The sequence below is a fragment of the Staurois parvus genome, unplaced genomic scaffold (assembly GCF_062004578.1).
Source record: "Staurois parvus isolate SC_StPar_1 unplaced genomic scaffold, SC_StPar_1.0 ptg000132l, whole genome shotgun sequence".
In the NCBI taxonomy this organism is placed as follows: domain Eukaryota; kingdom Metazoa; phylum Chordata; class Amphibia; order Anura; family Ranidae; genus Staurois; species Staurois parvus.
This window is the reverse complement of record NW_028317928.1, coordinates 1772501-1788081: the sequence shown is the minus strand read 5'-3', so window position 1 is coordinate 1788081 and position 15581 is coordinate 1772501. Positions and strand designations below refer to the sequence as shown.

The 15581-nt window shown below is 44.0% G+C and overlaps 2 protein-coding genes across 2 annotated transcripts in view; one reads left to right on the top strand and one right to left on the bottom strand.

Annotated features, from left to right (window-relative positions):
* Positions 1-15581, top strand: part of LOC149466131 (uncharacterized) — a 104725-nt gene that overhangs the window by 27306 nt on the left and 61838 nt on the right. The gene's annotated exons all lie outside the window — the stretch shown is intronic.
* Positions 7828-15581, bottom strand: part of LOC149466132 (uncharacterized) — a 25940-nt gene continuing 18186 nt past the window's right edge. The window contains exon 6 of the mRNA XM_089672825.1: positions 7828-14852. Coding sequence (XP_089528951.1) covers positions 13645-14852 — 1208 coding nt within the window. The 3' untranslated portion in view covers positions 7828-13644. The remainder of the gene's footprint in view (positions 14853-15581) is intronic.

Sequence of the window (15581 nt, the reverse complement as noted above, 5' to 3'; positions counted from 1 at the left end):
ATCAAACCAGGCTTCAATACAAACAAGGGTCAATATAGGGTAGATGTCCCTAGGTTATTGCCCTGGAATAATGCTCACTGCCGTGGTAACAGAAAATATTACAGAAAAAAAACGTAACCAGAGGAGTGAGAACCGTGTCCTCTAGTGAATGCACAGAAAGTACAAAAAAATCACGTTTTCTCTAACGTTCATTGAAGGGCACAGCACAGCAAAGGAATCTTGTACATAGGGACATCCCAGAGCAGTGACCAATTGAGGAGGTAAAACCTTTCGGCCAAAACATGCATTAGAGGATGCAGTGACATCAACCTAGTAACTTTGTGAGAGTGTGGACAGACAATCAAAAAGCATCTTTACAGACTTGAGAAATGGCCGCCCAGTGATGAAAAGCCCAGTGTGTGGTAATTGCTCTAGTGGAGCGGGCCCTAACAGGAACAGGAGTCTGACCTTTAATAGCCTAGGCCTGGACAATGGTCTGCCTAAATCCATCTCGAGATAATATAAATGCTGCCAACCCTTTGCACAGCCTTGGACACCACAAAGAGAGAGTATGTTTTTTTTTACTAAATGAAGCCAAATGGTATACCTAAGCAGTCCAAACATCCAGAGTATGAAGCATGATCTCCTTGGAATAAGTTGGACAAAGAAGCCGGAACAAGATCCTCTTTAAGTATGGGGTGGATGGACTGTTTCCATCCAATGGTCATCCGATCCGGTGACTTCTCCATCAAGATCAATAATACAACCATCAGTCCCTCCCCTCATGCCAGAATACTAGGTGTAATCCTGGACTCTGATCTGTCCTTTCAGCCCCAAAACCAAACACTGTCAAAATCTTTAAGACTTCACCTCCATAACACGCCCCTTTTTATTTACCACTGAAACCACTAAGCAACTTATTCACTCCCTTGTTATCTCTCACCTTGACTATTGTAACTCCCTCCTCATTGATCTAACAAATCGCAGTCTAGTCCCTCTTCAGTCTATCATGAATGCTGCTGCCAGACTCATCCACCTTACTAACCGCTCCATATCTGCCACCCCTCTCTGCCAATCCACCCCTCTCTGCCAATCCTTCCACTGGCTTCCCATTCAGTGTCCTCCATCCCTCTCTGCCAATCCCTCCACTGGCCTCCATTCAGTGTCCTCCACCCCTCTCTGCCAATCCCTCCACTGGCCTCCATTCAGTGTCCTCCACCCCTCTCTGCCAATGCTTCCACTGGCATCCATTCAGTGTCCTCCACCCCTCTCTGCCAATCCCTCCACTGGGTTCCATTCAGTGTCCTCCACCCATCTCTTCCAATCCTTACACTGGCCTCCATTCAGTGTCCTCCACCCCTCTCTGCCAATCCTTCCACTGGCTTCGCATTGCCCAACGGATAAAATTCAAAACATTAATAACATGTAACTAAGATAGCAATAAAAGTGAGCACTCTATGTGGTAAGCTGCTGGACACTCAAGGAAACCAAAATAAAGCCTTATAAAGAATACATAAAAATAGTGCAGTGCTATAAATGTAGTGAAAATTGATATGCAAAATGATCTAAATGTGTTCATTTCTGCCAGGACACAGAAGCTGATCTTTTCTTTATAACGCCACCAAGCTTCAGACAGGTGGAGCTATTTATTCATAGCACCTGCCTGATCCAGCAACATTAAGGATTCCAGAGAAGGGAGATCCTGTACACAGGCAACCTGCACCCACCTATCCCTTAAGGGGACCTCTGGCCAGCTGGATCTTCTTATCATCCTGTGTGCTTCCACCACCACTATCCACTTAGAGGGAGGATCATCTCCACGTGTTCCTGATCAGACCAACCACCCAGAGGGAGGACATCTTCCCCTATCCCAGACCAGACCCTAAAGGAAGCTTCTGCGGATTTTACTTAATGCACATTCACATTGTGCATCTGGTGAGTGCACAATCTCTCTACACTACTTGGAACATCATCACGGATTATAAGGAGAGCACTATATAGACTATTCAGTAGTCTTTAGTGACAATACAAAACATTTATTAATATTTCAATATTTTATTATCCTTTACATATTGACTGTTTTACTGTACGTATAGTCATTTAGATCATTTTGCATATCAATTTTCACTACATATAGCGCTGCACTATTTATTATGTATTAACAATAACATATAAAGACATTTACAACTCTACCCCAAATTACATCACCAAACTTGTCTCTACATACCTTACCCTCTTGTATTGAACTGTATTGTTGCTGTATCGTCTCCCTTTATATTGTAAAGCACTGAGCAAACTATTGGTGCCATAAATCCTGTATAATAATAATCCATTGTAAGTCTAGGCAGTTCTTCCATAAACAGATGCCTTTACTGCTTTAATTATTTTTAGATTGCACTATATCCGCTCTCCCCGGACCCCGCATTCACTATATCCGCTCTTCCCGGACCCCGCATTCACTATATCCGCTCTTCCCGGACCCCGCATTCACTATATCCGCTCTCCCCGGACCCCGCATTCACTATATCCGCTCTTCCCGGACCCCGCATTCACTATATCCGCTCTCCCCGGACCCCGCATTCACTATATCCGCTCTCCCCGGACCCCGCATTCACTATATCCGCTCTCCCCGGACCCCGCATTCACTATATCCGCTCTCCCCGGACCCCGCATTCACTATATCTGCTCTCCCCGGACCCCGCATTCACTATATCCGCTCTTCCTGGACCCCGCATTCACTATATCCGCTCTTCCCGGACCCCGCATTCACTATATCTGGTCTCCCCGAACCCTGCATTCACTATATCAGGTCTCCCCGGACCCTGCATTCACTATATCAGGTCTCCCCAGACCCTGCATTCACTACATCTGGTCTCCCAGGACCCTGCATTCACTATATCTGGTCTCCCACAGTACAAACAACATGAAAATGCAATTATTTTAGTTAATATAAACTGCTAAATACCTTTTCTCATCAGCAGTTAGAGCAGTCTTGTGACTTCAGCTGAGCACTGGTTAAAGCTTGTAGAAGGAGTTTTCTCTAGGAGGATGCAGAACCCCTGACCTGTCTGGACAGTGCTGATTGGCCCTGTGCTGATCACATGCACTCTCCCAAGAAAAAAAAAACTCTCTAGCAATACACACCAAACTGAGCATGTGCCTACGGATTCAATTCGTATCAGGTGGTCATTACAACAAGAGGAGGGGCAAAGAAGACAGGATCAAACAGTATTTTTACACAATGCAGAGGATTAGCCCCTTAGGTTCCACAGTAGTATAACAAGCATGCTTTCCTGCATCTACAGACTGATTGTACTGTTGTGGGTTTAATAACACTTTAAGCTAGGATTTATAGTCCCACAAGGTGAACCACACTATCAAACTACTGTTCTAATCTCTCCTTTACCACTGACTGTAACCCTCACACACAGATCCTCACTTGGATCTCAGATCTTAATCGCAGGCTATCCCCTCTTCTGTCTATCATGAATGCTGCTGCCAGACTCATCCACCTTACTAACCGTTCAGTATCTGCCACCCCTCTCTACCAATCCCTCCACTGACCTCCACTCAGTGTCACCCATCCCTCTCTGCCAATCCCTCCACTGGCCTCCATTCTGTGTCCTCCACCCCTCTCTGCCAATCCTTCCACTGGTCTCCACTCAGTGTCCTCCATCCCTCTCTGCCAATCCCTCCACTGACCTCCATTCTATGTCCTCCACCCATCTCTGCCAATCCCTCCACTGGCCCCCGTTCAGTGGCCTCCATCCCTCTCTGCCAATCCCTCCACTGACCTCCATCCCTCTCTGCCAATCCCTGCACTGGCCTCCATTCAGTGTCCTCCACCCCTCTCTGCCAATCCCTCCAGTGGCCTCCACTCAGTGTCCTCCATCCCTCTCTGCCAATCCCTCCACTGGCTTACCATTGCCCAACGGATAAAATTCAAAACATTAACAATCACATATAAAGCCACTTATAACTCCGCCCCAAATTACATCACCAATCTTGTCTCTAAATATCACCCAAACCGTACTCTCCGCTCCTCGCAAGACCTCCTACTCTCTAGCTCCCTTGTCTCCTCCTCCCATGCTCGTCTCCAGGACTTTTCCAGAGCTTCTTCCATCCTCTGGAACTCTCTACCCCAATTTATCAGACTATCGCCTACTCTGCTTACTTTTAGGCGATCTCTGAAAACCTATCTCTTCAGGGAAGCCTATCCTGCCCTCAGCTAATAATGGAATCTTCTACTCTTCCAACCAGTCCATCCCCCACAGTTACTACCTTTTGTACCACTAGCCCCTCCCTCATAGACTGTAAGCTCCAAGGAGCAGGGCCCTCCTATCCCTCTTGTATTGAACTGTATTGTTGCTGTATTGTCTCCCGTTATATTGTAAAGCGCTGAGCAAACTATTGGCGCTATATAAATCCTGTATTATAATAATATAAATCCTGTATAATATTAATAATAATGATAATATAAATCCTGTATAATATTAATAATAATGATAATATAAATCCTGTATAATATTAATAATAATTATAATATAAATCCTGTATAATATTAATAATAATGATAATATAAATCCTGTATAATAATAATAAACTTAGGACAAGAGTGATCTTCTTTTGAAGATTCACATGGATACAAAATATAAATATAATTTATATTTTCTCCTCAAAGAAGTCTGGTTTACCCTATAGATCTACAGGGTACGTCAGTTAACCAATGGCGATCAGCCCTTCACTTGCACACAACTGAACGGCTAAACAGGTGTAAAACAATTGCATCAACCAATACAATAAATGTTAGCACATACACAAATACCAGCCAAAAATATGAAAACTTTATACTCACCAGATATGTGCGTCCGCTCACTGATGGAGTATTTCACAGAACCTTCAGTACTACTCAAGCAGGGCTTCAGACTTCACGAACCAGCGCAAATCTTGTCCAAAGCAGAAATGAATGCCTTCAGTTCTGGGTCTCTTGTAGAGTTCTGGACTTCTTAGCTTAACCTCCCTAGCGGCATGATTATTTCAGATTTTTGGTGCTGAAAGCGGTACCATTATTTTGCATGGAAATATGTAGTCTTTTCATTGTAGGCTGTAATTTTTAGGAATAACTTACTGAAATCTGTCCGAACAAGAGTCTATTAAACATCCCGGGTATGATAAAATTTGAAACACGAAATCATAAATTATAATTTAATAAATAATCAGAAAAAATAATAATATAATAATAATAATACATTTAATTCAATAATATAATCAAACCAAAAACACTGAAATTTGAAATAGAGCGCCAAGTTCGCACATCGCTGAGCAAAGTCGCAAAATCGTTTTCAGTGTCTGATGACGAATTTCCCCACGAATCATTATCACTCAATTCTGCAAGTGGTTCTGATTTACAATCGCTGTTCTCTAGCCGGTCTAAAACCGCTTTTGACCTAAAGGGACACTTTTTGGACGCCATGGACTTTTCTCAGTTTCCAGGCAGAAAGAACAGACAAAATGCAGGCAGGGCACAGGACAAAGCACTAGAGACAAAATGTATGTGAAATGGGTTGAAACAGCAATGTTTTGCTATGTAAAAATTTTTTTGAAAAAAATGACATTTTTTTAAATTTTCAAATTTCCCACCGCCGGCGGCGCCCGTACGTCCCGACATCACAGAGACCGGAACACAGAAGCCGGATGCCGGCATCGGCCGGAGGAGATGGCCGGGGACACTGCAGGGGACACATCGCGGGAGCGAAGGACAAGGTAAGTGCTGCAGGGACTCCCTATGCAGCGCCGCATGGTAAGCCCGAGTGTAGCTCGGGGTTACCGCTTTTGGCACTGACATTTTACCCCGAGCTACACTCGGGAATACCGCTAGGGAGGTTAAAGGAACTCAAAACAAAAGTACATCAGGGGTTGGGCTCAGTGCAGAATTTTTTTTTCACGCTCCTGTTTTTGGGGTGCCAAATGAAATAAATAGGGGGTGGTTTTTGGATTTCCCTCTACTTATATTAAGAATATGTACTATCTTGTTGGCCCCTGTAATTAGCTAGTATATCTAAGCTCTGACAATATTGATGGTCGTAATATATTACAATATTAGCTACAATAATAAAACACAATGCTCAAAGAAGCAAAGTCTTATATATTTACAGGTGTACCTCGGTTTATGAACGCCTCGTTAACTTCATTTTTCGGGTTACAAATAAAAATCCATTGAAAATAATGGCTCGGTTTACTAATTTTTTTTGCGATACGAACGGATTAATTGGTTTGCAATGCATTCACAAATTGTTTTTTAATCATGTCCCTGTACAGTACTATGCCTTTATAAAGAGTTTTGAACATATAAAACTTTTTTCTGACCTCCGGAACGGATTAATTGGTTTTCAATGCATTTACAAATTTTTTTTATCATGTCCCTTTACAGTATTTATGCCTTTAAAGTGCACTGTATAAAGAGTGTTGAACGGATACATTTTTTTTTTTACTTTTTTCTGACCTCCGGAATGGATTAATTGCTTTTTAAAACATTTACAAATTTTTTTTTTATCATGTCCCTGTATAGTACTATGCCTTTAAAGTGCACTTTATAAAGAGTTTTGAAAAGATAAGACTTTTTGCAATGCATTCCTATAGGAAACCGCGTTTCGGTTTACAAATTTCTCGCAGAACGAATTGAATTCGTAAACCGAGGTACGCCTGTGCAAAGAAAGTAAAACCCTAACATAGAAATCTATATGAATATTATAGAAATAAAGAGCAGAGATAATACGTTACTTAATTCCATACGCAGTGTTTTAGTATCTGGCTGGGCTCTGAGTAGAAAGAGGAACGCAAGCATGGCTGAGCTTTGCATTTTAAAGCACTCACAGATACAACCCAATGAGCGACAATCCATAACTTATAAGGGGCGGTCCTCCCTAATCACTAGGAAGTATGGTATTACCCAAACCATCCTCCAGGAAATATGTCGTTTCCACTAGGGGACACTACTACATTGCCATGAAGCTTCTTGACCCAGGTCAGCATCACAGCCCACATCTGGCCCCCGTTGATGTTGTTACAAGTCAGGAAATTAGTCATTTTGAATTTTCACAGCACCAGGAGATCTGAGCTGATGCTCCTCTACCCTCACACATCACATCAGGGGGGGGCCTATGCATCCTTTCGGAGGTGAATTCTCATTTGCGACCCCTTGTTACAAACACCCTGCCATGTCAACTGATTCGATTGGTGTTCCAAGATGCAAGCCAGATGGTCCTTTGATAACCAGGCAGTAACAATCCATAAATGTCTGAAGAACAATGTTGTCTTCCAAAAGCTGCGAATCCCGCATCACATCAGTGTGAACCTAGAATTAAAGTTGTTGTAAACCTCAGACATGAAATATGAACAAAGCATATCCCTCTAGAGTGTGTACGTGTCTCAATTAAGAGCGCCAAGTGTAATTTCTGCCTGCCACCTCGTTCCTCTGCTACCAGCAAGAATCAAGTTTTCCTGACACCAAGAGAAAAAAGGTGACAGCGGAGGAACCTCATGCACAAAGCCTGTGATTGACAGCTTCCAATCAGCTCTCCTCACTAAGCTCTGCAGAATGTAACATCAGCTCTCCTCCCCCTTTCTTTCTGACAGCTAAGACAAGCTACATAAAGTCTGGACTTTGAATGGATGTAGAGAGGAGAAGGCTGCAGATAAACAGGTACAAATTACGTAGGATGATTTGTTTCATCTCTGTGTATTATCTGAGGTAGGTAACTTTACTGGTTATATGGAAGGGTTTACAAGCAGTTTAAGCCTTTTGTCAGAAGGGATATAGAGGAGTATGAAAAAGCAGATGACAAAAGGTGACATGGAAAGGTCTAAATTTATTAGATATTTACAAAATTCTTTTAGTATGTAGCAGTGCCTTGTATTGTTGCAACATATTGGCAGTATACACAGCAGATTACAGAGGTTGGGATATATTTGCACAGAAAATAAAATATAGGTCTAAATAAAAATGACTCAAGAAAGGTTCAGATCATAACATTGGTTTCTGGTTTGCTCTGTCCATATAAATCTCCTCCCAATAAATATATGTGGTTAATGGTCACATGGTGTCTGAACCAAAAATTCACAAACAGGCCAGGTTTGTAGAGCAACTCCAGAGCCTGTAATGGCCCCATACAAGTCTATGAGGGCTCAATGAATAGGTGCTGCAATCTCTGAAGAGGATTTAGGCCGAGTGCTGGAGGACATAGCAGTGATACACAAGTAAGGTCTGAAGCTGGGGTGGGGGTAATAGTGTAGTCAAGTTGAGTAGAGGTGGATCCAAAAAGTGGGCCAATCAGTAACTGTAACAGTCTGAATCCTGATATCACAGTATAAAGTTTCCAAAAAATGCTGTCCTTGGACTTGAGGTGCCTCTGCCTAAGCAGTTATGCAATCATTCCACTACAGGCAAGAGGAAGAATTTTCTCAGTCTCCAGTCCTTCTTGAACTACTGGCAGCTCCATGGTGAGAGGCTACAATAAGGGCTGATACAACATTGTTCAAACACAGCCAAGAATATCATAGCTTTTCATTGATATTTAAATGATTACACTGTAGAAATGAAATGTAAGAAGGGTCCAGGAAGTAAATGGTGAGAGTGTAACTTCATCTCTCCACCCACTTTTTTTTCTGAACTCTCAGCGAAGCTTTATAAATTCTACACTTTGAACAGATGTAGAGAAGACTGCAGACAAACAGGTACAACGTATGGTCGAGGACTTTTTCATCTCTGTTTATCACCAGAGGCCAGTCACTTCACTGGGGAAATGTGAGGATTTACAACCACTTTAAACCAGCCAGAGGGGAGATATTCTGTAGTTCTAGCACACTTCCTATTCTAGGAGCAGGGGTGGACTGACAACTCATGGGACCACTGGGCAATAGGGGATCATGGGGCCCCTGTGTCCTTGCCCAAACTCAAAAAAGCCTATGAAAAAGGTACCAGGGGCATCTCATGGGGCCCCTACTAACCTCGGGCAGTGCCCGAGTTTCCAAATGGTCAGTCCGCCCGTCTAGGAATAAAGGTGCTCACTGACCTATGAGTATCTATGGAGGTGCAGAGTTGTCACCCTAGGACAGGAAGTATATTGAGACTACAGAACGCATCCCCTCTCCTCCATTACATAGGAGGAGGTGTTCTGTTGTTAACAAAAGAGAACGGGGAAGGCTGATTTCCCAAGTCATCTTTAAGGACAGCCCAAGAGATGTAGAGCCCCTTCCAATGGGACAGGAAACATGTTACCGCTCAGAGAAAAAAAAAAAGAGGCCCTCCAGGCCGCTGCTTTAGTATTTCCTCTGGACAGTGGGAAAGGGCGGGTGCCTCTCCAGAACAAACGTGTGAGGTGGCTACATGGTTTTTTTTTTCAACATTCATAAAACACTGTCGGCTGGATCTCTGGAGCAGTCATCTGGCTGCAAGGTCCTCCAAGTGATGGTCCTACTCTGGGCTGGTTCTTGCTTATCTTCTCATGGGTTGTCCTGGAAGACGACTCAGGAAAACTAAAGTTAAACTTACTGGTAACTATTTCCAGGACAGCCAGATTCCCACCCTTTGCTTGTAATTATGTTTTTTTGTATATTTTTCCAGGACAAGCATTCAGTTGCATTTACGGAAGCAGGGGCCTGAGAGACCACCTTTTATTCACTGAGGGGTAACAAGCTTCCTGTTCCGCTGGGAGGGGACTCTATGTCTTTGTGGACTGTCCTGCAAGACTCCTGGAAACAGAGTTTAATCCACAGAAAGGTACAAAGACATTGGACGTCTGCTCAAGATCTAGAAGTGCTTTTCTGTATTTGCAGAAAAATAAAAAAAACTAATACAGCCACCACTTCTGAAGACTGCTATGCTGTAATGTACTACATTTCTGTTCGTGGGGTAAGGTATACTTTTACCAGATGTAGAAGTTTGACTATAATGTTAAGTTTATTAGTTTCCTGTAATTATGTAGTGTAGTTAAATCATGCAGCATTTTACAGAGAACATATACAGTGGATATAAAAATTCTACACACCCCTGTTAAAATGAAACAAAGATAAATCATTTCAGAACTTTTTCCACCTTTAATGTAACCTATAAACTGTACAACTCAATTGAACAACAAACTGAAATCTTTTAGGTGGAGAGAAGTAAAAATAAAAATAATATAGTTGCATAAGTGTGCACACCCTTAAACTAATACTTTGTTGAAGCCCCTTTTGATTTTATTACAGCACTCAGTCTTTTTGGGGAGGAGTCTATCAGCATGGCACATCCTGACTTCCTGGAAATATTTTCCCGCTCTTCCTTGCAAAAGCACTCCAAATCTGTCAGAAGGCGAGGACATCTCCTGTGCACAGCCCTCTTCAGATCACCCCACAGATTTTCCATCGGATTCAGGTCTGGGCTCTGGCTGGGCCATTCCAAAACCTTAATATTCTTCTGGTGAAGCCATTCCTTTCCTGATTTGGATGTATGCTTTGGGTCGTTGTCATGCTGAAAGATGAAGCTCCTCTTCATGTTCAGCTTTCTAGCAGAAGCCTGAAGGTTTTGTGCCAATATTGACCTTTATTTGGAACTGTCATCATTCCCTCTACCTTGACTAAGGCCCCAGTTCCAGCTGAAGAAAAGCAGCCCTAAAGCATGATGCTGCCACCACCATGCTTCACGGTGGGTATGGTGTTCTTTTGGTGATGTGCAGTGTTGTTTTTGCGCCAAAACATATCTTTTGGAATTATGGCCAAAAGGTTCAACCTTGGTATCATCAGACCAGAACACATTTTCCCACATGCTTTTGGGAGACTTCAGATGTGTTTTTGCAAAATTTAGCCGGGCTTGAAAAGGCTTCTGTTTTGCCACTCTACCCCATAGCCCAGACATATGAAGAATGTGGGAGATTATTGTCACATGGACCACACAGCCAGTACTTGCCAGATATTTCTGCAGATGTTAATGTTGCTGTAGGCCTCTTGGCAGCCTCCCAGACCAGTTTTCTTCTAGTCTTTTCATCAATTTTGTCGAGCATGCAGCCCGGCAGGTCAGGAAAGGAGGTGGGGGGACAAGCGAGCGCCCCCCCTCCTGAACCATACCAGGCCACATGTACTCAACATAGGGGGCTCCCCCCCAAAGCACCTTGTCCCCAATGGGACAAGGGTCTCTACCCCACAACCCTGGGCTGTGGGGGCCTGCGGGCGGGGGGGCTTATTGGAATCTGGAGTGGGCAGCGGTACCATGTACCACATACTCATTCACAAGGGGGGGCCAGGATCTTTTTAGATTCCGATAAGCCCCCCGCCCGCAGACCCCTGCAACCACAGCCGAGGGTTGTGGGGAAGAGGCCCTTGTCTCCATCAACATGGGGACAAAGTGCCTTGGGGGGAGGAGGAGACCCCCACCACACCAAAGCATCCCCCATGTTGAGGGCATGTGGCCTGGTATGGTTGAGGGGGGGCGCTCGCTAGTTCACCCCCCCCCCACCTCTTTCCTGACCTGACGGGCTGCACAGTTGGAAAAGGGTCTGGTATGGATTTGGGGGGGGGGGCACAGCATTTTTTTTTTTTTTTTTCGGTGTGGGGGTTCCCCTCAAAAGCCTTACCAGACCCAAAGGGCTTGGTATGGATGGAGGGGGGACACCACAAATTTTTTTATTATTTTTTTAATTGCTGGCAATTCTTTCTTTTACTTTCAGCTGTCAGTGGGGAACCCTGCTGACAGCTAAAACATTAACGCATGGTTTTCACTACTAAAATACCGCATGACTTAATAAAATAACTAATAACTTTAGTAGCGTTTTTTTTTGTGAATTCAAATGTGCAAATCTGCCCAATTTTAGCTACAAAATTAAGTCACTTGTCCAGGATGTTCCGCTTAAAAAACGCTAGTCATTTTTCAAGCGTTTTTGAGGCAAACCAGTGTGAAAGCAGCCATACTGTGTTCCATGGTATATCTAATGCCTTAGAAATTCTTTTGTACCCTTCTCTTGACTGATACCTTTTAACAATGAGATCCCTCTGATGCTTTCAAAGCTCTCTGCGCACCATGGCTTTTGCTGTAGGATGTGACTAAGAAAATGTCAGGAAAGACCGACTAGAACAGCTGAACTTTATTTGGGAGGCACTTTAAATGATGGTGGGTGTGTACTGACTCCTATGTAACATGATTTTGAATGTGATATCTTAATTCTGAACACAGCTACATCCCCAGTTATAAGATGGTGTGCACACTTATGCAACCACATTATTTTAAGTTTTTTGTTTACTCCTCAAAAGATTTCAGTTTGTTTTTCAATTGCATTTGTACAGTTTATAGGTCACATTAAAGGTGTAAAAAGTTCTGAAATGATTTATCTTTGTCTCATTTTTTTACATCACAGAAACCTGAAATTTTAACAGGGGTGTGTAGACTTTTTATATCCACTGTAACCTATGACATCAGTCCCTGTCCTCTCAGGGAGCTTACGGTCTAATTCTCAGATACAGAATAAGTGCTATATTGGTCAATTTTCCTTGGAGAAGGAATGGGGGATATGTGCTAAAAAGGAGGGGGGGGGGGAGTTTGGAGGATGTTATGCTGGAAAGGGTAATTTGGAGGGGTTTTAGCTAGAGGAGGGATTTGGGGGAATTTGTCCTAGGTGGTAGTATTGAATGAAGAGGCTGGGAGGGGGGATTGGAAGAGGGGATTTGTGTTAGGCGGTAGGAAGGGTGGGGAATTTGTACTGGGGGGGGGTGATTGTGCTAGAAGAGGTGATTGAGGGGAGGGTTGTGCTAGGAGGGAGAATTGGTGGGGGGTTGTGCTAGGAGGGGGGATTTGTGTGGGAATTTGTGCTAGGAGAGGGGATTGGGTGAAACTCGTGCTAGGAGGGGAGGTTTGGGGGAAACTCGTGCCAGGAGGGGGGATCGGGGGAAACTCGTGCCAGGAGAGGGGATCGGGGGAAACTCGTGCCAGGAGAGGGGATCGGGGGAAACTCGTGCCAGGAGAGGGGATCGGGGGAAACTCGTGCCAGGAGAGGGGATCGGGGGAAACTCGTGCCAGGAGAGGGGATCGGGGGAATCTCGTGCCAGGAGAGGGGATCGGGGGAAACTCGTGCCAGGAGAGGGGATCGGGGGAAAGCGTGCCAGGAGAGGGGATCGGGGGAAACCCATGCCAGGAGAGGGGATCGGGGGAAACCCATGTCAGGAGAGGGGATCGGGGGAAACCCGTGCCAGGAGAGGGGATCGGGGGAAACCCGTGCCAGGAGAGGGGATCGGGGGAAACCCGTGCCAGGAGAGGGGATCGGGGGAAACTCGTGCCAGGAGAGGGGATTGGGGGAAACTCATGCTAGGAGAGGGAGAGTGAAGCAGATTTGTTTTAGGACACGGGATTAGGGGAAATTGTGATAGAAGGGGGGATTAGGAGAGGTGGTGCATGGAGGGGGGGATTTTTGCTGAGGGGAGGGGGAAGTATTTGTACTGGGAAGTATAATTTGGAGGGGGTTGTCCTAGGAGGAGGGTTTTGGGGGATTTGTTCTAGAAGGCGGGATTGGGAAGATTTATGGGAGAGGAGATTTAAAAGTTTCTCAGACAGATTAATTACTACACTGTGGGAGACCGGAACTACAATAACGGTTTCAGAAGCTTTTCAACTTCTTGAAAAAAATTGGCTGAAGTTGGGACTCATCACTTGTGAGAGCCGAGATGTGACAGAAGACAGTTTTTCTTTGAAAACTGTTTCCCACATTCAGAACATGAATATGGCTTCTCTCCCGTATGGGTTTTCTTGTGTGCGCTGAGACTAGCACTATGGGCATAACACTTCCCGCATTCCAAACATGAAAACGGCTTCTCACCAGTGTGAATTGTTTGATGAGAAACGAGATACTGTTTACAGGAAAATCCTTTCCCACATTCTGGACATGAATACGGCTTCTCTGCCACGTGGCTTCTCTGGTGTGAGGTGAGCCTTTGCCGCCGGGAAAAGCATTTACCGCATTCTGGACAAGAATAAGGCTTCTCCCCTGTGTGAACTCTTTCATGTTTAACGAGGTGGGATTTCAGAGTAAAGCATTTCCCACACTCAGAACACGAAAATGGCTTCTCCCCTGTGTGACTCCTCTCATGAATAATCAGCTGAAGCTTCCAAGCAAAACATTTCCCACAGTCAGAACAGGAAAATGGCTTCTCGCCCGTGTGGATTCGCCGATGCCTATCAAGATTTGATTTCTCTCTGAAGTCCTTGCCGCAATCAGAGCAGGAAAATGGCTTCTCACTGGTGTGAACTCTCTCATGCTTGGAGAGAACCGATTTTACTGTAAAGCATTTACCGCACTCAGAACAGGAGTAGGGCTTCTCCCCTGTGTGACTTCTCTGGTGGATGGTGAGCTGGACCTTCCATGCGTAGCACTTCCCGCACTCTGCACAGGAAAAAGGCTTCTCTCCTGAGTGAGTGCTCTGATGCGCATCAAGATTGGACTTCTGTTTGAAGCTCTTTCCGCATTCTGCGCAGGAGAATGGCCTCTCGCCAGTGTGGATTCTCTGGTGTTTAATAAGTCCGCCCTTCCAGTAAAAACATTTTCCACATTCTGAACAGGAATACACGTTCTTTCCTGTGTGAAGTCTCTCGTGGCCAATAAGAATGCGTTTCTGGGAAAAACTTTTGCCGCATACAGAACAGTGGAATTTTGCACCCTCCTGGCTTTTGGGATGAGTGGTGAGATGGGAGGGATCTGGAAGACAACCACCATGTGTAGAGGGACTGGATAGTAATGGAAGGGAATTCTTAACAGTGGAGTCTTCTCCTGAAGAATCAGATGTGCCGTCATCATCTGTTTCATACTCCAAAGACATGAAGGGATGTTTCTCTGGGTTATTTATATGTTTGGGTCCATCTGAAGGCAAAAAGACATTTATGGAAATGAGAGTTGTTAGCAAACGGCAATCCTGACAAATTCTCTGTACGTTTCTCTGGATCAGTTTTGTATTGAAGGAAAACATAAGGCTCTGTTCACTAGCATTTTTGAGCTTAGAGCTACAAAACACTCAACAAGGAAAATTACATTAACCTCCTTAGCGGTCTGATTATGTCCATATTTCTGTGCTCAAAGCGGTACTTTTTTTGCATTGAAATATGTATTTTTTAGGAATAACTCACTGAAATCTGTCCGAACAAGAGTCTAGTAAACATCCCGGGTATGTTAAAATTTGAAACACAAAATCATAAATTATAATTTAGTAAATAATCATAAAAAATAATATAATAATAAAAAATGTAATTAAACAATATAATTAAACCAAAAACACTGAAATTTGAAATAGAGCGCCGAGTTCGCACAGCACTGAGCAGAGTCGCAAAATCGTTTTCAGTGTCTGATGACGAATTTCCCCACGAATCATTATCACTCAATTCTGCAAGTGGTTCTGATTTACTATCACTGTTCTCTAGCTAGTCTAAAACCGCTTTTGACCTAAAGGGACGCTTTTTGGACGCCATGGACGTTTCTCAGTTTCCAGGCAGAAAGAACAGTAAAAATGCAGGCAGGGCACAGGACAAAGCACTCGGGATAAAATGTATGTGAAATGGTTTGATACAGTAATGTTTTACTATGTGATTTTAGTGA